At 40.0% G+C, this 24565-nt stretch overlaps 1 protein-coding gene across 2 annotated transcripts in view; it reads right to left on the reverse strand.

The window, feature by feature from the left end:
* The window catches only part of LOC144526741 (guanine nucleotide-binding protein G(olf) subunit alpha), a 52346-nt gene that overhangs the window by 14427 nt on the left and 13354 nt on the right, over window positions 1-24565 (reverse strand). For both annotated transcript variants that reach the window (XM_078264368.1, XM_078264369.1), the window contains exons 3-5: window positions 24400-24454; window positions 23294-23413; window positions 11943-12040 (exon numbers count right to left, since the gene is read on the reverse strand). In XM_078264368.1, the coding sequence (XP_078120494.1) occupies window positions 11943-12040; window positions 23294-23413; window positions 24400-24454 (273 nt within the window). The remainder of the gene's footprint in view (window positions 1-11942; window positions 12041-23293; window positions 23414-24399; window positions 24455-24565) is intronic.

Genomic DNA, 24565 nt, shown 5'->3' on the forward strand with positions numbered 1-24565 from the left:
GCTGAGATGCAGCTAGTCAACAAATTACCAAGGTAGTTTCTTCCGACATTTCTGTTACACCAGCAGATGGATTTGGAGTGATTTGATGTGTTGGTGATTAGTGGGATATCTGTACAGAGTAATGTGTGTACAGTGTTTTTGCCAACGAACAGGTGAGAACAGCAGAGTCGAAGGGCCCAAACGGGAAATTTTGGTCAACTTGCTATTTAGTAAAATGTTGTCACTAACTAGTAAAACCCACTGATGTACCAGACCCCATCATCTTACTCCACTTCTACACAGCTCTAAAATATGCATTATCTATGCAATATGCAAGTATTAGGTCTGCACGATATGAGGAAAATATCTAATTATGATTATTTTGACTGATATTGCGATTGCAATATGATTCACAATATTGGAGGGAAAGATCATTTTTGTATCATTATTCTCATTTTCATTGAAAATAATTAACGCTGAAAGAAATTAAAATGCTTATAGTGTGAGTTTTGCGAGGATCTGTACCAAACAAAGATTTTTTTTCTTTAGTCTCTAGGATACGATTTGTAGGCCGGGACATCTCTGCAGCACCACAATACTTCAGAATGGTTTGATACATATTTTGCCATTAACAAATATTGTGCCCCCCTGCGATTTGGATATTGCACTAGTCCATATTGCGATTGCGATACAATTGCGATTAATTGTGCAGCCCTACTAAGCATAATGTCAAACATTGTTAAAAAAAACAAGTCATCTCTACTTTCTGAATATACTGAGCTAGAAGTGGCACACCAAACGCTTTTTTAGAGACACAGCAGGTGTGGGTTCCATATGTTAGCAAAATGCTAGTGAAACCCAATGGAAGCAAAATTAGCATTAACATCTTTTAAGCCAACAACTGTGAACTGTGAACATGAGAGCTGTATGTCTTTAAATGCACATGGTGACAACACATATGTATGCTGCTGATTTATATATATTTTATGGTCAACAATTAATAGTTTCTTCAGTAAAGTCAGACTATAAACAGCTTCCATTATTAATCTGAAAGTTACTTTCTTGTGTAGGGTTTGAAAAATGGTGAAAAATACCCATCTCAATTTGCTAACGCCCAAGGTCATCAAAGTCCTTGTTTTGTCTGACGAACACTCAAAAACTCAAATATATTTGTGTCTACAATCACTTATACAACAAAGAAAAACCCCAAATCCAGACAGACAATCTAGAGGATGGGACAAGGACATTCATTTTTGCTTAAGAAATAACTTACATGATCTCTTGATTGCCAAAATAGTTGCAGATTAATTTTATATTGATGGACTAATCGATTTGTTTTAGCTCCAGCAGACACAGAAAGACAAATTAGCAAGCAACAAAGCTACACAAAAGAATATATAAGCACATTACGCCTTTAGCAGCTATCAAAACATAATAGGTGTGTAATGGAAATACATTTCTAAATACATATTGTTTTAAAGTCCAGTATCACTCTGAAGAACCACAACGGCATACAAAGAGGAAATGGATTTTCCCTTAGCAGAATGTTTTGTCAGGACACTTTAAGACTTTAGGACTCCTTATCTACCTGGTCAGTATGGAGAAGCTGCAGAATCTGAGGTTAAGAATGCCCACAACAATAAATCATCCAACCAAACTGCCCAACCATGGCTTGTGCTAGAGCCAAATGTTTACTTAAGTTAGCCTCCAAGCTACCTCCTTCAGCCTGGCCTGATAAAACGGCCAACAGCTCAAACTGTCTAGGCAAACAAACCGCTGTGACAGAAAAATATAAAAGGTTTCTATAAATAGCTTTGTGCCCCACTCTGACCACATTCCAGAGGAGGTGAAAGTTGAGGCTTGTTTGACTAGTGGCAGAGTTGGAAGGGAGACCTTTTGCCTGGGTGTGGCTGGACACCGCTAACTGCTAGCCTCACTGCTAGCCAGGCCCACAGGCTACACAACCTGAGCTACAGCACACAACCAGGTCAAACTCTGAGCAGGCGCTAAGGGTCTGAAAGACCCCATGTGATACAAAACATGCTAATGTCAATGCTAAACACACATGGTCATGTGCCTTTTGATGGATTTTGCATCGCTCCAAGTCTGCTGCAGCTCACTCTGATATGAACAGGGAGAGAGTGTGGAGCTGGGAGCCCCTGTCATGATTAGACAGCAAAATGTCTCCTCGCGTGTCAAACCCCACTTTGATCAATTCAGCACCGCGCCAGCAGAAATGGTTTAGCTGTGTGTGTGTGTGTGTGTGTGTGTGTGTGTGTGTGTGTGTGTGTGTGTGTGTGTGAAGTAGGGGGAGACAGAGTGAGCAGGAAACCATTAAAGGTGCATTCATACACTCGCGATGATTTGTTTTATGTCATTAATAGAGGACAAGGTATAGCCAGGCAGTGCGTAGTCGCTCACACACACACAAAACCAACACAGAGGCGTTTTGTGTCTCACCTTCTGCTACAGACCTTCCCTTTGTTTACAGCGCATTGCCGGGATACTCCCTTTGATTCGGCTGCGCACACGTGACCCTCCGCCAGTTTCTGCTCTGCAGTGCTGCTGCTAAAAATAGCCTCAGCTTGCCCTGGCTCCACAGCTAGTTTACATAAGCTCTAAGGGGGGTGGGGGGTGGAAGGGGAGGGGGAGAAAAGGGAGCGACAGAGGGGGGAGAGAGAGGAGGGGGAGCCTCAGAGAAGAGAGAGAGAGGAGGAATAGGAGGAGGAGGAGGGTCTCTGGACGACCATTCCACAATCTCTGAGCAGGGAACCTGCAGCGCCACTGCTGTCTTCCAGCAGTCTGTGCCTTTACACTCCTGGTCAACGGCAGGGTGTGTATGTATTTGTGTGTGGTGTGAGTGAGAGAGGTAGGACTGTGTGTGTGTGTGTGTGTGTGTGTGTGTGTGTGTGTGTGTGTGTGTGTGTGTGTGTGTAGTCAGCACACAGTAACAGACTCGCAGATATCCGCCATTCACCAGCCTCGCTCTGTCTCTCTCTGTCCTTTAAAATGGACGCACATTTTAACCCAAAAATAAAAATCTATTTATAGATACAATTCCCCTTCTTTAAGTGGACCATAAATTCCCATTTTTCTCGGCAGCACAGTTCATATTAAACATTCAGAGAGACTAACACAAACCTACAAACAATCTAAACATGGCACAATTTTGCTAATTTGATATGTAAACTGAGATGAAAGTTACTGAACATGTTCACAGGAAAAAGGCAATTGTGGTGGATTACTTCAGTTTTCCATACATTTTGACATAGATTTGAAATATACTATTCAAAATGTGCATCGTTTTTCAATAGAGCAGTGCCTGCTTTCAAATGGGATCCAACTTATTGACTAAATACAGGCTGTCAGAGCCTCTGGTCTCTAGAAATAAAATAAAAACACACTGGTAGTGTAGCTAATCTTGTGACATGTAGCATGCTATGCTGGGCAGCTAAAGGCTCTCTTAACTTCGTTTCCAAATGTCCAGGCAGGCTGAGAGCTTTATAAAAACACAACTTTAAACAACATCCACAGTACATTAAAACACTTACCTAATGGACAGAAAGCCATTAACAATTAGAGTAACACTAAATCTCCTATGGTAAATTTGAAGATTTTAAATGTTGGGTTACACACACACACACACACACACACACACACACATACACATACAAAGGCTTCATATAGGAAACAACATGTGTTCCGCAACATCCTCTCTGCTGTTGCTTTCTGGCCTCAAGAGAGGACTGAATATATAGTCAGCGAGAGCAAGAGAGAAAGGACAAGAGAGAGAGAGTCAGTCCCACAGGGGGCTTTAACAACCTTAAGGACAGTGGTTTGTGTAGATAGAGTCCCACTGAGCTTCCAGTAGATCAGATTCTACAGTTCAGGTCAAAGCCCCTCCTTCCTTTTCTTCAGAAATCACACACACACACACACACACACACACACACACACACACACACACATCCATAGTGCCCTCTTTGATTATTCCTCAGTCAGCTGACAGCAGGGTCATCTGATTTGAGCAAGCGACACAAAGGTTTTTGTTAATCTGGATTAAGGCATTTTATAAAGAAAGTTTTTTTTTGGCCTTGTTAAAAGGCACACAAAAAAAGATAAAGAGATTTAATGAACTGAAACCATTTAGGCTATTTTTAAGTTTGTTTACTGGAAGTAACAACTAAGACACATGAGGATACCAAAAAAAGAGGTATAAACATTAATAGTTCAAAATGCATTCACACACACATTTTCTTTATAAAATTGGTGTTGTTGCCCAAACATTTGGGCAACAACAGTTGAATCAGAAATAAGGATACATTTTAACTAGCTGCTTAGCACTTTGCTTAGTTATGTGTCTTAATCTTGTTGTTTGTAGCTTTCTTTGACTTTTTGGAGCACCTTGATGTGCTGCAACATCATCATCTGTGTTTTTTTGTTTTAGAACTAGGGATAGACCAATTATCCGCCCTTGACGATTATCGGGCCGTTTTTTTGGTAGTTTGCAGATTATCTGTATCAGTGTTCAGGTGAAGACATGCTTGAGTCAGTCCGCACAGCCCTGAAGCCCTGCAGAGAGCACCGTTTGCGTGTTTATTCAAGGTTTTATTAATATTGAACATGTCGCGTATCCAAATTGCACCAACTTTGACACTGCAGGTCCTTGGGTACCCAGCAATACACCCGCCAAGCATGACGTAGATTGGATGAATGGTTCGAGATATTCAAAGGACACACATGCAGGCAGAAAGACAGCTATTCCTTGCTTTATAGTAAGATAAATTCATTTTTCATTCAAACTTGGACTTCAAATTTCATTCACAAACGTCCACTTAAAAGTCCATGAAGGTTTAACACAATTTAAAATGTTGCTCTGGCTGCAGTGAGACAAACATCCCAGAAGAAAGAAACCCATTTCTGTAACAGAACTGTAACCAATCTCAAACAAGTAGTAACATTGAAATATAAACACACAGATCAGTTCAGACATGTAAGACGAGCCCAGACCCTGTCACAATTAGCCTCATCTGTTGGTTTTATACTGTGTAACATCAAAGCAGCTAAAACATTAAAAAATGAAGCAACTTATTGGTGACAGGAAAAAGCAGCAGTGACATGCAGCGGGTGTATAAATATCGCTCTCTCGGGCTCTTCCGTGAACAGAAGAGGCTTCTTATTGAGGAGATCCACTGTTTGCGAAGCCCCTCTGTTTCTGTAGGCCCTTCAGGGGCCGGGGCTGGCTGACAATGCCAGCCATTCTTAGCACTTTACTGCCCCAGATGACTGTGTCAGTGGCCCCCGGGCTGGTGACAGAGTCCCGTGACCAGCACTACACCCCAGCCCTAACCCCAGCCCCAGCCTAAGCCAAGATCCAGACCCAGCCTTGGATATGTCTATCCATAGTCCCATCTCCAGAAACCCGGGACTGCTGGAGCTCTTTCCCGTCCCAGCTGTACCTCTCCATCCTGGACCAATTACGCTACATCCTGACTTGTAATGTTCCTTGTCTGATGCATTGAGTCTTGTTAAGCAAAAAACTCCATTAATCTTTTAAAGAGCTGCAACAATTAGTTGATTCATCGATTAGTTGATAAGCAGAAGAGTAATTGGCAACTATTTAAACAATTATTAATTAATAGTTTCAGTCCCTTTTTGAGCATCAACACTGGTTCTCAACTCGATTCCAGCTTTCCAATGTGAAGAATTGCTGTTTTTTTCTGTTTTTCGGTGTAAAATTTGTCTTTTAGGTTTGTCCTGTTGGTCAAACCAAAAGAGAAGCTATTTAAAGAGGTTACTTTACACTCTGAGAAACTGTGATTTAGATTTACCAGAGGTCAAAATGTTGCAACTATTTCAGTTCCCCCAGGAGTCAGGACATGTTATTATTAACATCTTTTCAAAGTGTGTGATGATGACACCCATTTTCCAATTCACTCTGAAAAGTCCCCACTTTCCCTCAATATTTGAGCTTTCCTCCTTCCATTTAATCCTCATTAGGATCAATGGCGATGGTGCCAAAAAATGTAAATTTCTCTGGATGGCTGAAGCAAGAACAATCTGATATTTGTCTCAGTATGAAGGGTGAATCAGGGCCAAGTCTCGTCTTCCTGTAGGTTTTCAAATGTGTTTATTTACTGGTGTGTGTGATGTGATTACCATAACCCCTAGATGGGATTGTGGAGATGAATAACTGTAGAGGGATAATAATATGGATTGAAAACACAGGGACCTACAAAAGTATGACTAACATTGAGTAAGACAAGTATGGCTGCAACTAGCAACTATTTCTATTATCAATTAATTTGCCAATTACTTATTGGTTAATCAATGAATCATCTGGTCTATTAAATGCCAGAAAATAGTGAAAAATGTCCAACACAATTTACTAAACCCCAAAGTCACATCTTCATATTGTTTGTTTTGTCTGACAAATTGTCCAAAACTTAAAGATATTCAGTGTACCATCACATATAACAAAGAAAAGCATCAAATCCTCACAATTGAGAAGCTGGAACTATGACATTTTTGTTTTAAAAATGACTTTACAGAATAAATGGTAGTAATAAATAGTATTTTTTTGTCGACCAATCAATTAGTTCAATAATTGGTTCAATTCTAATGTTAATATTTAGCGTGTCCACTTGGATTAACAGCTGTTAAATTCATTCAGGACACATAAAACTTCTCTTATCTGCATCACTTATTTCATACAGCCAGAAACTGAAAGCATACTGGTAACCTACAATTAGCTTTAGACAAAACCATGGTGTTTCTTAAATAGCCAGTGGTCTTTTGACTCAAACTAATCAAAGAGAGACTACTGTTGGCCACTCATAATATTTGGAGGTACATCATTTTAAAAATCACAAAAAAAAATATCTTTACAGCATTTACTGCTTCATCATGCTTCTGTACCTAACCCCGCATCAGAGCCATCTCTGTCAAAAGCCTTATTCACACTGCAGTAATAAACCCCTGCTATATCACTCAGCTGTTTCATAGACTAACTACTTTTTCAGTTACATTCCCAGACTCCAGCTCCATCCAGGGCAGCTCTCCTCTGGCCCAGTCCCTGCTGCTGCAGCCTGGCTTCCCAGCCACTGAGCACACCAACACAGGGAGCTCTATAACTGGATAACAATCATCCGCTACATTAAGAAATACCTTAGTGTATGAATTATGTCATGAATTGTGTCATATTTGCTGGGGGACTGCAACAAACAGGAGGCCTGGGAGTTCAGATTTGCGTGTGAAAGTGTTTGATTTTGCCATTGACACATCCAAGGCATTGCAATGGAACCAGCCCGCCGCAGCTAAAAATAGCTCATAATCAATCAACTGGCAGACACATATCTGTGCTCTTAAAACATATAAATGTGCAATGCAGAGGGCGGATCAATGGGTGACAGGATTCCACAAGCATCGATATGGACATGCTCTTTGGCATTACAAGCGCTTGCCATCAGCCCATACTTATTTCCTGTGCCTCTGTCCAATGGGCCGTCCGGCGTTAGTCCTGCTGGAAAAATATCTGCCAGTGCAGCAAGGTCTGTGAAGGACAACACAGATGAGATGGCAGAGGTATATAATCTGCCTTCACAAAATCTAAATATGACATGTAGCTAAATCAAACCCAATTTTCTTTCGCTGTGATCTTGTTTGGTGGTTTTACGACAACAACAAAAAACAATAGTGAGGAAAGAGCGCACACAAAACGCACTTTTCATCTTCATCTCATCTGATCAATCCAAATGACATAGGGCTGTCAAAACTGGCCAAAAATGATCATTCGTTCGAATGTTTCTTCTAAAAAAAAAACACATATGTTCGAACAATTGGAATAACTATTTTTGCACATTATGTCAATAATATAGCATATATATATATAGCATATATATATATATATATATATATATATATATATATATATATATATATATATATATATATATAACTACTTGTGTAACATTAGGTGTAGGCTATTTATTTCAACATAAACATGTCTTAAAAAAAATCTACATACCTACACATTACAATATAAACTAACGTTAATAAAATAATATCCTATATTGTGAAATTGACTATAAAGACCATTATGTTAGACCTCTCTTTCTCTGCACCGCTAAACAATTAGCCCCCTAGCAAGCCGGCCGGCCGGCCTCCAAATTAGTAAAATGTAACAACTTAATGTTTCATTCACATACTCTTGTCACATCATAGGAAAGCACATTGCTATCGCCAGATGAGTGACAGCTTTGTTCGGCTCATTTTCTGTAACCAGTGTAACCATGAATGCATGTTCGGTGGGTGGAATTAGCAAGCTAACGTTAGCTAAACAGCTAGCAGCGGGCCGCTCGGTCCCTCCAGTCCCACTGCAGGGAGACTTCTTTGCCGAGAGAATGGATGACAGCCCAGAAGATAGACAGACAGTCTGGTTAGCCAGGTGTGGTAGTGAAGTAGAGGGTCTGTAGGCTCTGTTCGGTTTTGCTGCGGCCGATTCGGGCAAACGCTGTTTGTTGTGGGTATAATAGCAAGGTTTGTATCCAGCTGTTCTTTTGGAATGATGAACAGATTACCACCGCCTGCTGGCATTAGGGGTATAAATCCCACATTATGATATTATATTGATTCCTAGGACAACGATATAATATTTACTGATATCACAAACTCTGCCAAGATACAATTTCGATTTGATTTAATTTAGAGGCCTTTGACCGATACATAAGCCCATTTAACACAGTTACACTTATATTTATTTACAAAAAGCAACTAAAATATGATTTGACAATTTTATTACTAAGCTCTTTTAAATAAACATTTAAATAAAAAAAAATAAAAAACTATTTTTTTTTTTATGATTATTTTTGGGCATTTTAGGTCTTTATTTGTTTAGGACAGCTGAAGACATAAAAGGGGAGAGAGAGGGGGAACGACATGCAGCAAAGGGCCACAGGTCGGAGTCGAACCCACGGCCGCTGCGTTGTGGAGTAAACCTCTATATCAGGTGAGCTACCCAGGCAGTAAAATGTAACAACTTAATGTTTCATTTCATTTATTATTTCAGAAATTCTCCTTCAATATTTATTATATATATATATCTATTTTGTAATTGTTTTTTTATTATGGGACTGTTGCCACTATTGTTGCTTTTTTATACTGTTTAAATAAAGGAATTCATGTTTAAGTATTTTCTTTCTTTAAAACACATCGTGGTATAGACTTTGGTATCGTGTACTTTTGGTGGTATCGAAACCAACTGCCAGATTTTTGGTCTCGTGACATCCCTATTCAGTACACAAAAATAAGCCAAAATAACAACAGACATTCTCCAAACAATATAAAGTTTGTTTAAATACAGTCCAAAGGTATGACCTCTGCTCCCTTCCTTTTAACCCAGTTGGCTGCTGAAGCTGTCTGCCAGTGTTTCAATACTTCCAGGATAATCGCTGAGAAAAGTTAGTGTAGTTTAGTGGTAACAACAATAGGGGTGTGTGCGTGCGTGTGCCTTTACACACAGACAGGTCTGCTGCCATGTAGGACAAAGTATCTATGAATGCCCTTCGTCCACAAAGTCCATACAGAGGTTCATACAGAGGTTAAAACAGAGAGGAAGTAAGTGTGAGGCCACGCAATCTGACAAATTCCAGACATCAAACACACTGACAATAGAGGCACATTGCAATGTTTCTACTGAACAGTGAGATTTCACAATGAATTGCAAATGTGCAAAGTTGTTTCCTGCTCCAAAAATCATGGTAGGTATTGAGATTGATTCATTATATTTCAAGTTGAATTGTTAGTGAATTCACAGCACTAAATCACACATACACGTTCCTGTAGACAAGGAAAAGTACTTGAGCAACGAAACACAACTATCACACGTCAAAACTGAAATCACAGTTTGTACATTTATACACTAAACCACATGAAGCTGCACGTTTTATCATGTTTTATCTCCTTTACACACACAGGAAAAATAGAAAAAAAGTATTGGCCAAACATACAACTGCTCACCAATCAGAAGCAGCAACGTAACAACCAAAGAGGCGGGGATAGTGAGGAGAACAGCAAGAAGGGCAATAAAAAATAAAAAAAAAGAATGATATTGAAGAGGAGGAGGTTGGAAACAGAGAGAATAATTGGGACTTAAAATAAACAATTAAGCATCAATCATTTGGCATTATTTTGGATTTAAAAACAGTCAATGTATCACAAAGTCTATGCAAACAATATCCTTATACTTACAACATAAGGACAGAATGCATAGTGACCAAGTTCCAAACCAGTAAATGCACTCCACATATACCACTATTTAAATACTGTATGCTTTTTACTGTCTTCATTTCACTCTGTTAATGTTTACTCATGTCACAGGAAGCTGTATTTTCAGTACTTCAGCTAGTTGCAATCCTCAGTGGTTTCAGGTATTATTACAATAGAGACTTTTCTGATCTCAACATTCAGAAGACCACTGCATTTACAGAGTTGTAACAGGACTTCAAGAAAGAAGATTTTAAATGTTGATGATGCCACAATATTATGTGGTTTCATGATGATACTGAAATATTGACTAAAATAAACGCAAGATGCTTTTTAACATATTGTGCAGTCGTACTGCACACATACTGACTCAGGGCAGCAAAGACAAACACAGGTCTTGGACTGTAACAGCTCCACCTTACAGATTCATGTGACTCTCCAACCATCACCTGACTATCTCTCTCCTTTCTATGGAAGCTGGTTTCAGGCAGGGCAACCAGAGGAAGATTTGACCCGAAGTCAAATTTATGCTCAAGGAACGGAAGATATTCAGGAAGAGAGTACAAAGACTGTTTGTCTACATGCTTTACCGTCTTTAAAATATCTCAACGTTACATCTATGAAACGCGGGCTCACAGATCGCTGACAAGACAATATCTCTTGTCACTGCTAAAGTGTGCCTTTGACCGAACCGTGAGAGATTAAGAGAGCCAACCTTTGGGACAGGAGGGGACAACTTCCAGCGCGCTGCACTCCATGAGCCTGTACCATGTACATGTCCTCATATTTACATGTGAATCCAGAGGTGAGTCAGAGAGGAAGCAGAAGGAGAGCACAGTGAGTCACTTTGCATATCCAAACTTCCTTTTACAGGCAAGGCAGGGGCCCTCCACCGTGTACAACCAGCACACTATGGTGACCCAGAGGTAAAGTAGGAGCCTTCCAAACTATCTGGGGCACCGTGCAAAGAGGCATCTGTTTCTACGCCTTGCCACACTGCAGTTATCAGCATTTCCTAACTACAGTATCTAGAGTACAATTGTATTAGGAAAACCTCTATACAGATAGCCAAAATCAAATCATAACCCACATAGTTTTTGTCCAGCCTTAAAAAACGCTGACATTTAGTCTATCAACTCCACAGGTAGGTTGTTACCATCACCAACACTAAAATGATAAATCTCAACTTTAACTACAGCATTATCACATCTTTACATGTGTTTACAGACACATTACATCAATACATTTTCAATGAAATGAGAATGTTAATACAGGCCAGACCAGGCTTTGCATATTGCCACACGGAGTTGTCAAACAGGCTGACATGAGGCGATACATGTATAATTTTCCAAAGGACGAATATAACTGCTACTTGCCTTGCCACACCCAGAGTAAACATATCTCAGCTATATTCATATATGACATGACACCAGCACACATCGCAGATCGTTCACCTCAAACATGACACAAAGAGGACTGACAGAGCAGGGATGTGACAATACAATGTTACAATTTTACAGGCAGTAAAACAAAACCAAAAAGCTCACTTGTTTTGTTCTCACTACACTAAAACTGCACAAATAACTGGTCGCATAATGTATGTTATACATACATATAATAGTTATCAATCTTTTGTAAACCTGCAAGAATACTAAGCTCAAAAGTCACAACACAAAAGGTATTTCAATGTTTGAACTCACTATTGTGCACAGTCGATGAGCTGGTACTCATTGGACCTCTCAAAGCATGCCTTCACTCCTTCGTCGTCCCACAGCTTCTTTGCATGATCAAAGAACTCCTGAGGAAAATAAACAAAAAACATTAAGAAACAGACAACAGACAATAACATACAACAAAAAGACTTGTAGTACAATGTCATGATGGGAAGGTTAGGGGCCTTAAATTCATTCATATTGATACTGTTAAAGCACACCTAAAGTTACTTTATCAACTTTGAGTCCACTTTGAATTATGTAAAGAAATATTCTTGAAAAAAATATATACTATAAAGTATATACTCTTTAAAAAAAAGTTTTATTTAGACCTACACACAAATGCCCAAATCATGCTCACTTAATTGCCAGTATATGTCTGGGTCACCTTAGCAGAATTTTTGCCTACATACTGTAGAAAAGTATACAGTTGTGAACAGGTAAGTCTGCCATGTGTTCAGTAACTTACGACTATTCTGCAGACATTTTGAAAATCTGAACTTGTACTTTAAAAATGTGTGAGTTGTTGAAACTCGTGCTGCCATGACTAGAACTAGATAGCTAAATAAACAAACCCACTGAATGGGAAAATCTATAGCTCATTTTGTGTATACATTTATCTAAAGAGATCTAATTGGTCATATACACAGTTTCTCAGCTAAACCAAGTACCACACTTGCAGTTACACACAACAGATACACACATCTGCCCAGCACAAGCACTGTCTTCTACTGTTGGTCACTGAGCTGTTGGTAAAGCAGCTGGGTTCCAAGGACTGCCGTTTATAAGAGCAAAGAAAGTAGTAGAATATCTTACTCAACAAGTAAGTATTTGTATTAAGTTAGAGGCATAGTTCAACATTTGGGGAACACGCTCATTTGTTTATTTTCATGTCTGTACAATACATATGGAGTTAGAGTGGGGATGTGTTTAGCCTAGCTTAGCATACAGACTGGAAGCAGGAGGATACAGCAAGCCTGACCCTGTCTGAAGTGAAAAGATAAGACTACCAACACATGCTCTAACTATTTCCTGGTGAACAACAGCAGGGCACAGTGACTGTGCACAGATTCTCAGAGTCTTGTTGTCAAAATGAGGTTGCCAGATTTGGTACTGTACCATTGAGCCTGTACGGGGAAGTATACTAAAACTAGTCCCAGCCCACAGACCCCATCTAGCAAAGAGCGGCATAGCCAGAGACGCTGCTGTAACTGCCCCTAAAACCACACATTTTAAAATTTTGTTTGGTTATGTACGGATTAAACGGTACAAAGAACAAGATACAAGCTCCAATTACGTACTTCATGCACATACATACAGAGTCATAAATAGTGTACTGTAAGTAGAATTATGTATTCTGTAGTCTTCTCAAGTACAATCTAGTACTTTCAAAGACAGTGACTCAGTTACAAATGTAATCTTCAAAGTGCTGGCCAGTATTAATTTTAACAGCTTCTCGCATATTGCCTTTCTAAGGAATCTAAGGAGCAACTTGAAACTTGAAGTAATATCCTTCTCATTATGCCGTAACAACATAATTGTAGACACTCTGTAAAAAGTATTTGAATGCAGCAATGCATCAAGAATCTGCAAAATAGAAAGCAGAAATACTGATTTTATATTTCCAAAAAAGCACAAGAAAAGGCTATTTAATACTGTATACTATAACGAGAGTACTTGCAATTAATTACTTTACACCTCTCTCAGCATTAGCAGAGGGAGTTGATATACACTTCCTCGATACAGGTTTATCCAAGAGTCCCTGAATTTAAGCTCATGATCTGGTCACAAGCTCTCTTCTCTGAACTGTGACCAAAGCAACAAAGGTGGTACACTTGGATGGCATAACTTAATTGTGATCAAATTCAGATAACACTACAGTTACATCTCTTAAAATATACAAATAAAATCCATCCATAGGCATGATGCTGTAAATCATGATACATGTCTCAGTGGAAGCATTTTGAGGGGAACTCATCTTATCAATGACTTAAAAACATTTCACAGGACTTTCTGTATGCCCTAAACAAAAGATGATTGGGCTAATATCCCTCGTCGCCTCCTGTGCACATGTCTTTCAGATGGACTCCTCCTCTAGCCTGGAACAACCACATGACTCTCTGCACTCAGCACTGGCTCTGCGCTCTGACTGGGGAGAGGGTGAAAGTAGCCCCGAACCAGAGAGCGAGGGAGAAGGAGCCTGATAAATGATCACATGCTCCGAGAGATCTCCTCTCGGCAGATCCGGTGATTAAGTTCAACATGGAGGAAATCCACTGATCCAGTCCGCAGAAGTATCACAGAGACTGCAGAGAGACGTTAATATTTGTTTACTTTTTTGTTACAGATAAATGTAAGCGCACACTTCAGGCACAAGGCAGGAATGACCTAAACATCGGTTTACAAGTACATTTTACCAAAGTATGATAGATTAACACATTTTAATTTTATAACCATGGTTCAGTTTTGCATTTACCTGCTACACCAAACTCTTGATTAGGAAAAAAAATGGGGACATATTTGCTTTCTTGCCTGTATTTGCTTCCACTTCTATTACAGTCGAACTTTAACACCCACTTCAACTAGTATCAATAAGATTCAACAGTGCTGATTACATTCTTCTGCTATTAGTTCTGCAGATTTCGACAAATTCTTTACACCAGGGGCTTGAAAACCCAAAGAAGAACCTGACAAAGCTAGCACGCATTGGGACTGGATGTAGGGAGGACAAGGGGTAGAGAGTGGAAGGGGCAGGGGGGAGAGCAGAGTATGGTCCTCAGGGCTCTTTTCCACAGAGGCGTGTGACACTGGGCCTTTGAATAAATGCAGTGTGTGCTGCAGTGCCCTACAGAGGAACTGATAACACAGAAAGAGACCAGGAGGGAATATGCTATAACACAAGTTTTTTAACTCTTTCCTGTGCTCTTCCCACTCCACTTCCGCTCCATCACCAGCTATGAGATGCTGATTTTCCGGTGGCTCTGCTAGGACCAATTCTCAGTTCAGCCTCGGTTTCAATGTTAATCAAGTTGTGTGCGTGATGCAATATTTACTTGAATCATATAGGTCAGGCTGACACAGGGAACAAAATGGCCTAAATCTGATTCGACTTAGCAAAACAAAGTTTGGGGAGCTAATGGCTTGCATCTTCCGTCGTGAGGGGACACTGAAATTCCTTTGGGTAAAGTTTTGAAGAGACCTTTGGCCTTTGAGCAAAATGTACAGCCACTAATCTCAAATCCCTCCATACATAGCCAGGCAGACAACCAGCTAGCTTCTCAGTACACCAGCAACACCACATTGATTGGATCTGAAAAGAATATCTGACTGTGTTAGATAACAGTCACCCAGCACAGAGAGAAATCTGACTTCCATGGGTTACTCACTTAAAAAAATAAAAAAAATAAAGAGTACAGACAAATTTAGCAAAAACAGAGTTTAAGCCAAGGAGAGAGGGAGCGACTGTTCGAGACTGTTCATCTTTCATAGCACGGATCCAAAAAACGAAGCAGCCCTTCGTGCTACCCATTGCCCCACATCACGGATCCTCAGGTAATTAATTAAAGGAAAAACAAACTTCTACTGAAGCTTCTACTGAAATCACCAAGAAGGTAACAACAAGGGAATGCTATAGAGGTGTTACCCTTCACGCCTGTAGTGAAAAACAAAAGCAGCACAATGCAGGTCACGTTCCTAGAAAGTCATAATTATGGGTCGGCCTGTAAACTGACATCAGACAATATTAAATAACGTTACACACTCACTGACAGTTTAGCCACGGTGTAAAATTTAAACCAGTCATCGGTACAGTAATTCTGCACCCTAACACAAAAAGAGATCAGTACAACAATGGGTGGGGCTGAACATAATAATATGAAGCTCAACTTTCACAACAGACTGTAATTCATACCTTAAAAAACAAAAGTTTGTGGGCCTAATCCTTGAGATTGTATAAAAATAACAGGTCTTAAATGCTGGTTCTAGCATCAAATAACCAGGATTACATGTAGGCTTTAACATGTCTGATGGACAGGAAGCTACATGGTGTAAAAACAAAGGGGCTTATTTGAATTTGCTCCACTTCAGTCGACGGACACTGTCGGGTGGCTAACATAGCTACCACAGTGGCATTTGTTTCTATTTGCATAGACTACCGTTTGTGTCGGTTCTTTCTTTTTCCATGGGCCTTCTGTTATCTCAAGCTACTGCAGGGAAAGGTTTTACAAAAAAGGATGCCTGGTGATAAAGAGTACAGGCTAGCAAAACTAAACATGGCAATTTACATATACTGTACGACAAGATGAAAAGGTTGTCTTACAAAAGTTCCCAGTCATGAAGGTGGATGCAAAGAAAAGTGCAGCTAACACTTTCATGCCCATTTTGTTGTGTTGTAGGCATATATTCTTATAATATTCATGATCTATCTGTACCATAAACATAGCTCATGGGGCTTTACATGAAGATATTTCATGCGAGTTTGACAAAAAAACAAACAGTAAATGTCATGATTTTGCGCCAACATACAGAACCCATACACAGGAAGAAATCCATCACTTAGAAAAGACACCAACTGCTCAACCAACAGTACCTTCAAAAGACCATGATGCAAGGCAGCCATAGTTCTGTAGCTTGTCGCCTTCCTATTTGACTAACCAGACACAGCCCAACACATTGTTCTTGGGCTCACTTTTCTCTAGCGGAAAAACCTAACTATGCTAGCACGTCAAATTATAATGCCCAAAAGAGTTATTTAATTTGATAAACAACACGATTATTTCAATAATCGACACTATAAATACCAACAACTGTAAACATAAAGGTAAGTCCAGCCTTCACGAAAGAAGGCACAGAACACAGCAGAGATAGAAAAGTAGAAAAGTTTTTCCATGATTATAACCTATAAATTGCGTGAGTAAATGAATGCTAGAATTACCTCAGAGTTACAGTTGGGTATTGTTTTGTGTTTTTCCCAAAGAAGAGGCAAAAAAAAAAAAAAAAAAAAAAAAAGACAGTTTTAAAGAACGGCTTGTTTATTGCTAAGGCAATAACATCCATAACACCATCTCTCCAAAAGTTTCCATGTAAAACATACTTCCACAACGGCGCCAACAGGTGAAAGCCACAGGTTACTAATTGACCATGTTCTTGCGCTGGTGTATTGGATATCATGCCTGGTGGCACTAAGTGACAATATACAGTAGTGGTGACACTGACGGCACAAGTGAAGCCTGAGACTGATGACAAGCACATACACTCCAAACAGAGCCATGTTGTTCCCTTTGGCCTGGCCGGGCCTGGGAACTCAGCGCCGGCTCTCCCCATGGCCCCGGCCGTCACGCAACACAACATTACAGCAGCACAAACTACTGCTGCCCTGCTAACACTCACCAAGGGCCTATGAGGAAATTAACACCCAAATCCTTTTAATGGCTATTCTTGTGATGTAGCATTAAATAACATTTCAACGGGGGAAGCTGGGAAACATCATGCAAAGATGTAAAGCAGCAACGTGAAAACAAAGCAGTGAAGTGATTAAAGAACAGAGTAGCCTGTCCACAAGGTCTGAATATTAGCTAGATTTTTAGGCCTTGTTGGCAAAGTCATATGCCTAAGAGATAAACACACATGTGAAATTCACTCCTCTATATCTTTTTTTAAATACGGTGAATGACTGCAAACTTTTCAAAATATTTTCCCAAAGATAAAAGAACCGGAGCTGCAGCTAACTATTATTTTCATTAGTGATTATTGTCAAAATCAAAATCGCTTAAAGCTGGAGTGCGGAACTTTTGTTTCCCCCCATTGGCACTGAGAGTAATTACAAAACCCTGTCGACAGCAGCGGGATTCATAATACTGCCGCATTGCTAAGGACTCTCCCCCTTTCCTGTCTGCAAGGTATTAGTTAATAAAGGTAGACTGACATACTGTGTACCCAATCAGAGAGCCAGAATAAACAGCTATGCTGTAAAAAACTGTAATCGAGTGAGCAAGGTTGGTTGACGGCACTCTGTGTACAGCTAATGTAATGATGTTGTTGTGGGGTTAATGAACTACTTTTTCTGAGTACAAATAAGCTGTATCGGCATACTTCCGGTGCACCAGCACAGGAATGTTGCCACCGAAACCAGACACCACAATTTCGCTACACTGAGAAATACAGAGCGAGAGATACAAGCTTTCCCTGGCTTAATCAGTACTGTGTTAACTTGTTTAGCAAGGGCTTGAATGTTACAATACGTTCATTTATGTGTGATAGTTCCGCACTCTTACTTTAAGGTTTCAAATGCCTTGCTTTGTTCGCCCAAAACTCAAAGATATTCAGTTTACAAAGATACAAAACAAAAGGAATTTTGGCATGTTCTTCGATCAATCAATCATTTATTAATGACCACACGACCAAGGTCGGTGGAATTGGCTTTCAGGACAGCATGGTGGGTAAGCTCAATACAGCAGTTCCAGGAACATCAAACACACAGGTATCAATCAATCATTTTTGTTTTGTTTTTGCTCTTTTGATTGTGCATTTGCGATATAGTGATTCAATTGATGGTAGGGGTGAGGCAATAATCTTGGATGGTTTATTAACTATGCACTGCAGTTTTTTTGCGTGTGTGACTGCCCATGCTGCTGTACCAAACTGTTATGGATGAGCTGAGTATGATCTCAGTGCTGTGTAAAACTGAAGGTGGTTTCGTTTTACTAGGAATTTGTTTAGCTGTCTTAGGAAAACAGTAAAGTCTTTTGGTAAAGTGGTCTGTATTGATGTTCTATTTGAGTGTGTTGCTAATGTGTGTGCCAAGACATTTGAATGCATGAGTGCTGTGAGACTTTTTTTTTTTGACTGAACTTTTTTTTGACTGATGTCCAATGATGAGCACTGAAGACATGAAGTCACCTAGAGGGGTCCTGGGGCATGCCCGCCTGGAATGTTTATTTATTTAGTTTTTAAATGGTGCAATTTTATGCTACTAGTGACGGAGTCATATCTCACCCGAAAATAATCTAAAAAGTCAATAAAATAAATAATATTCCTGACATCAAAATACTGAGTGAAGTTTAGAAAAACTGAAGAACACAGACATCAGTCAGTATGTCATTCATCCTGTCCTCTGCCCTCCTCTGCTGATGTGAATCATTGCCTGCAAGTACCGCTGGTAAAGGGAGGAGGGGCTGGTTTGTCTCAGCCAACAGCTAAGTTTACAAGGATTTGCCAAATTTTAAGATATGTGGCAAACTAAGCTAAACAGTTAGACTAGCATACAGACAGCTTTAGTTTTAGCTTGTTTGTAGTCTGGCAAGAACATTACCAGGAAAAAGCCTGACATCTGATGTCAGGCTTTGCCCCTCCCCTTCTGCTATGTGTGTGTGTTACCATTCTCAAAATCCCTTCGCTACGGGAAACAACAACAACCTCCGAGCTAGCAAGTTTTTATGAAAATTTGGATTGTGTAATAAGGCAGGCCTGCTTTGTTCTTTCAGTAAATGATTGTAAAGATTTACAAAAAATATGTTTAAGGCATTTACTATCTAACAGGGACATGTCCGCATGTTTGCCCACCAGTTATGGAAAAAGCTTATTACGCAGGGCAAGATTAAGACACAGATGAAAAGATTGCTGCTGGCCAGTTCTCCATCATATACGGATTACCAGAAACATTCGTTGGCAACAATAGATGGAGATTCACCAACGTTTTTGGACTGATTGGTGGGGATTGTTGTGGGCGATACACTGGTAAAAGCAAATTACGTTTACTCATGTATCAAGCTAATTTAAATAGCTCACGTTACTGTATTATGTGAACAGTTAACTTCATCGCCATACGGAGCCTCTGCAAAACAGCCTCGGGAAGGACCTTGTTTTGGTGGAACGTGTACGTTCGAAGGTGGTTTTAGTTGTGTAACAGAAAACTCAGATTGGACAGATAGTCTAGCTAGCTGTCTGGATTTACCTTGCAAAGATCTGAGAAAAGGTAAACCAAGGTAAACCATAGTCATAAATCGACCAGTTTAAAATGCCAACAGAAAGAAAGCAGAAGGTAACGGATATCCGGCCTAAATGAGGGAAATCCGGAATTTCCATCGGCAACAGAGCAAACACGGAAGTGGAACATCGTGGATATAGACTAGCCCCACCATGTTCCACCACCCAAACAAGTTTCTTCCCAAGACTATTTTGCACAGGCACCTCTGCATCTGGAGCTTAGCGCCGCCCAAGACGATTGTGATTGGTTTAAAGAAACAAGATAGAATGTTTTTTTCTCCTATCCTAGAATGTACTGTATGTGTTGTAGCCAGACCTTACTACAGTGCTGACACAGCGCTGTGGAGATAGGTCTGGTAATGCAAGACTAGCTTGTTACAATTCGCTATTAGAGTGCACTGTGTACACTGTGTAACACATAGCGACAGTGGATGAGAGACTGTGGACAGAGCTGATTGAATTATCACTTTTCTACATGTGTAGGCTGCATGTTTATGCTTGTTGAACAGGGGTATTGATAAAGTATTGGCTTTTTACTCGTGAACGTTTTATTGCACTTAGTATACACATAGTAACGAGCGTAGTTTGAGGAGCTCAGCCCCGACACAGAGCAGAGGAGATGCTGCAGCGTGATAATAAATTACACCAAAACATTAAAAAGTACTGATAGAAGAACTAACGTTAGTGATGTGTCAGTCGCGATAAGATCAGTGTTTCCCATACATAGGGTCTACTTGGGCGCCCCGCCCACATAGATTTATACCCGCCCAGATAGATAAAATCAGAATTGCATTTCTTTTCCAATCAACAATGTATTTTTATAGTGCACACAGACCAGTGGCCTCCAGCCCCTCCCCCACATGCATGTCACAGCATCAGGCCAGAGCCAGGCTTACGTTAGTAGTAGCATGTTGCTTGTTGCTTGTTGCTTCCCGTGGGATTTACTGTAATAATAATAATAAACTGTTGAAACGCTGCGGCCACACTGTGAAAGAGCCTTGAATGTCATTTATTAGAGTCTGGTTGTTCACCCTCTCCGCAGCAGTGTGTTTCGCTGGAGCTGATCTATATTTTGAGTTAACAGGAGCTAACCAGACCTAATCGTTGCTAACCGGGCCTTCAGTTCTCGTTCTCTCCTTGCCCATACCCATTAACTGTAACGTTATGTATGCATTTGAGCCCGAATAATTGTTGCCACAAGTTTGCTGTAAAAGTTTTAAACTACAATCCAGAGTTGTTTGAACGTTATTTAGGATCCTCAAAACACAGATTAAAACACTTTAAAAAAAATGAACAATGATCTATAATAAACTAAATGAACAATGAATTTACTTTGGATAGCCTTAAGTGTATTATGATTTAACAGGAGTTAGACGAAGACATGATGTGCGCATAGTGTTGAGATTTAAAATAACATGTAACTTTCTGTATGGATCATAGTATGGTTTTAAGGTTTAGTTGAACCAAACTGTATTTGACAAACCAACTAGATTTAACTGACAAAGCTCATCATAGGCTACACTTCATCTGTATCATCTTCTAGTCTGGTTTGTTTTATATGTAAATAGTTATTTATTTATTATTATTATTATTATTATTATTATTATTATTATTATAAAATATCTTGTTATGTAGTCTTTTTTTTTTAAATAAATAGTTCATAAACCTTTGTTTGACTAGTTTATTACTGAACCCAGCCATCACAGGCCGAGCGTCACATCCTGCGCCACCCACCACCACAAATAAATTCTCAACCTGTGGGAAACACCGAAGATGATCCTATAGCATGGGCTATTTGTTAAATACAATCCAGAAACGTCTCACTTTGGTAATTACATTAAGAGCCAAGCATATGGTGAGACTTTTGTATGTTGCGCTGGTTGTGCTACTGGTAAAAATAAACAGACTATGACGGAAATCTGTCTGTAGACAGAACTCCCATGTGAATGAGTCAGTAATGGTTATGGGTTCTCCTGAGACATGTATGTGGGTTTTGGGGAGGGGGCAGTGCCAGAAATCTATTATGAGTTCTTGTGTTGATGATGAAGATGTGTTGAGCTGGAGGTTGTTATCAAGACACCAAGTGGCTGCTTGGGCTACCTGCTCACGGTATCGGTCTTCGTTATTAGTCCAATTATGTATGTGTCGTCTGCATATGCAAGAGTGGTGACTGAGCTGTGTTGTGGAGTTGTTTGTATAGAGGGAGAAGAGCCAGGGTAAGAGGAAGCAACCCTAGAGGGCGCCTGTGCTAAGGGTCAGAGGGCAAGATGAAAGGCTCTTTATCTTAGCCCTCTGTTGTCAAGTTCTCCACAGGAAGCACTGATCCAGTAGCACATGCAGGGGTAAATATTCATGTCCAACAGTTTATTGAAGAGATTGACCGGGTTTATTGTATTGAAGGGCGAGCTGAAGTAGGCGGAGCTATAGTAGGCCATGCTGAACGATGAATCAATTAATCAGTTATCAAAATAGTTGCAGATTATTTCTCTGTCGATCGAAAAATGTATTAAGTAACTAAAAACAAGCTTTCGTATATAAAAAGGAAACATTTGACAATTTTAAATGTTCAGTACCTCACCTCAACATGAGACTAAAAATCACTGTCAACTCCAATACAACCAAAAGCAAAAGTGCAGATCAATACACCAAATGGAGACGAACCCTGTACTTGATTTATTCATAATAGCATGTTAATACTTTCATTTTGTTCCCATTGAAGCCCAAAGCGTATCAACAACAAAAATTTAATTCAGACCTCTTAGAGTCTATCTACAGCTAGGTCATTCCTGTTTTGCGGTGCAGCACAGCCAGTGTCAAACAAGGAACACTTTTAAAATTATGTAAAACATTATCTACATTTCCAACACATGACCTCGTGCTATCGAAAGGCTGATCACACACTGAAAAGACCCCATGTGCTCCAACTTGCATTCAAATCCACATACAATACATCTGCTCCGACTACGAAGGGGAATCAAACCTTTAACAAGCACCTGAATCAACTAACTGTTGATTTCAGTTCAAGTTAACGTTTCTATTCATAACATCATATCTCCCAAGGAAAAAACAATGCCCTTAGCTTTTGTTTGTTAAAAAAAAAGGACCTCACCACGTCATGAAAAGGAGTAAATTAAAGAAGAGAGGCTACATCAGGGCTGTTATAGCAAAATTACATCGGACATCCATGAGCTATACATCAGGAATATCTATATTGCTGGCCATAAAAAAACAAATCCTCTCATCACATACCATCCAACACCCACACAAACACATTAAGAAAGACAAAAAAAGCACATATGTACTATACCAGTCTCTCTCACACATATTCACATCTGCACACTTTAAGAACGTCTTACCTGTGAGTAGTCAAAGTCGGAGAGAGGTGCTATGCTTTTGATGTAATCGATTCTGAATTGGTCCTCTGGGTTGGCTAGCGGAACTGGGGGTATTAAAGTGCTCATCGCAGACACTATAGTCTACAAAGCAGAAATTGTGGGGGAAAACAAAAAAACAAGCGTTAAGCAAGATGAATACAGTAGGGATGTCACGAGAACTTCGGTACCAAATCGGTACCAAAATTCTGAAAACGTGCCGGTACTCATTTTTCCACAGTACCGTAGGTACCGGGGGATGCAATCCTTCCGGACCTGACGGGGGGCAGTATATAAAAATTTTCTAGACTGCCGCTAAATGCTGAAGAACACTGACCGGCACGGAAAAACAGCGGATAGCCCCTCATCTCCCTGTACGGCTTGACCGCATTCAGCTTCTGGCTTTACCGTACATCTACGGCGGCGGCTTTCACGACTTCACCTGGAACTCCCAAACCGCAAGTGAGTCTATTTCTCTCTGGCGTTCTCTATCACAACCTAACGTGTGCTCTGATAGCGCTTGTTTTAACAGACCTCTATAACATTATTAACTTTAACCAGCCCGGTTCTTTGTGAAAAAACAACAACGGCAGAGAGAAACAGACGTAACTAAACATGCTTGCTGTCTGGGAGTTCCGGGTGAACTCATGAAAGACGGTACCGTACGCTGGCTGTGTGGTGATGCCAGGCTTGAAAGCAACAGGCTGTGGGGTCCAGAAGACTGACGTTTTCGTTTTTGTAAATCACGCTCTCCTTGCCCCCTCCACTCCACACCATAACAGAAAGTTGAAACTAAAAGAAAACACTGAAAGAAAAGTGACTGCCCCCCCCGCCAATGTTTAAATAAAGGAATTAATGTTTAAGTATTATTGTTATCATACTTTTTTTTCCCCCACACACCGTGGTATCGAGTATTGTGTACTTTTGTTGATATCGGTACCAAATACTAGATTTTTGGTATCGTGACATCACTAGAATAGAGGGGAAAAAAATCATAAGCCTGTATAATAATAATCAGTAAAATGGGATTGCAGTGGGTGTGACAAAAGAGACATTAAGCACATTTAGGAAGTGATATAGATGAAACTCACCACTATGGCATCCTTCACGTTTTTCCGAATATCTTGGATTTTCTGTTTCTTTTCTCTGCATGGGGACAGAATAGATGTGTGGGGCAGCAGTTACGAAAACATCAACCACAGCAGACCACAAAAGATTTATCATCAAGGTGGTTACGAGTAACATAAGGTTTACAGC

Source organism: Sander vitreus, chromosome 12 (genome assembly GCF_031162955.1).
Source record: "Sander vitreus isolate 19-12246 chromosome 12, sanVit1, whole genome shotgun sequence".
NCBI classification, from domain to species: domain Eukaryota; kingdom Metazoa; phylum Chordata; class Actinopteri; order Perciformes; family Percidae; genus Sander; species Sander vitreus.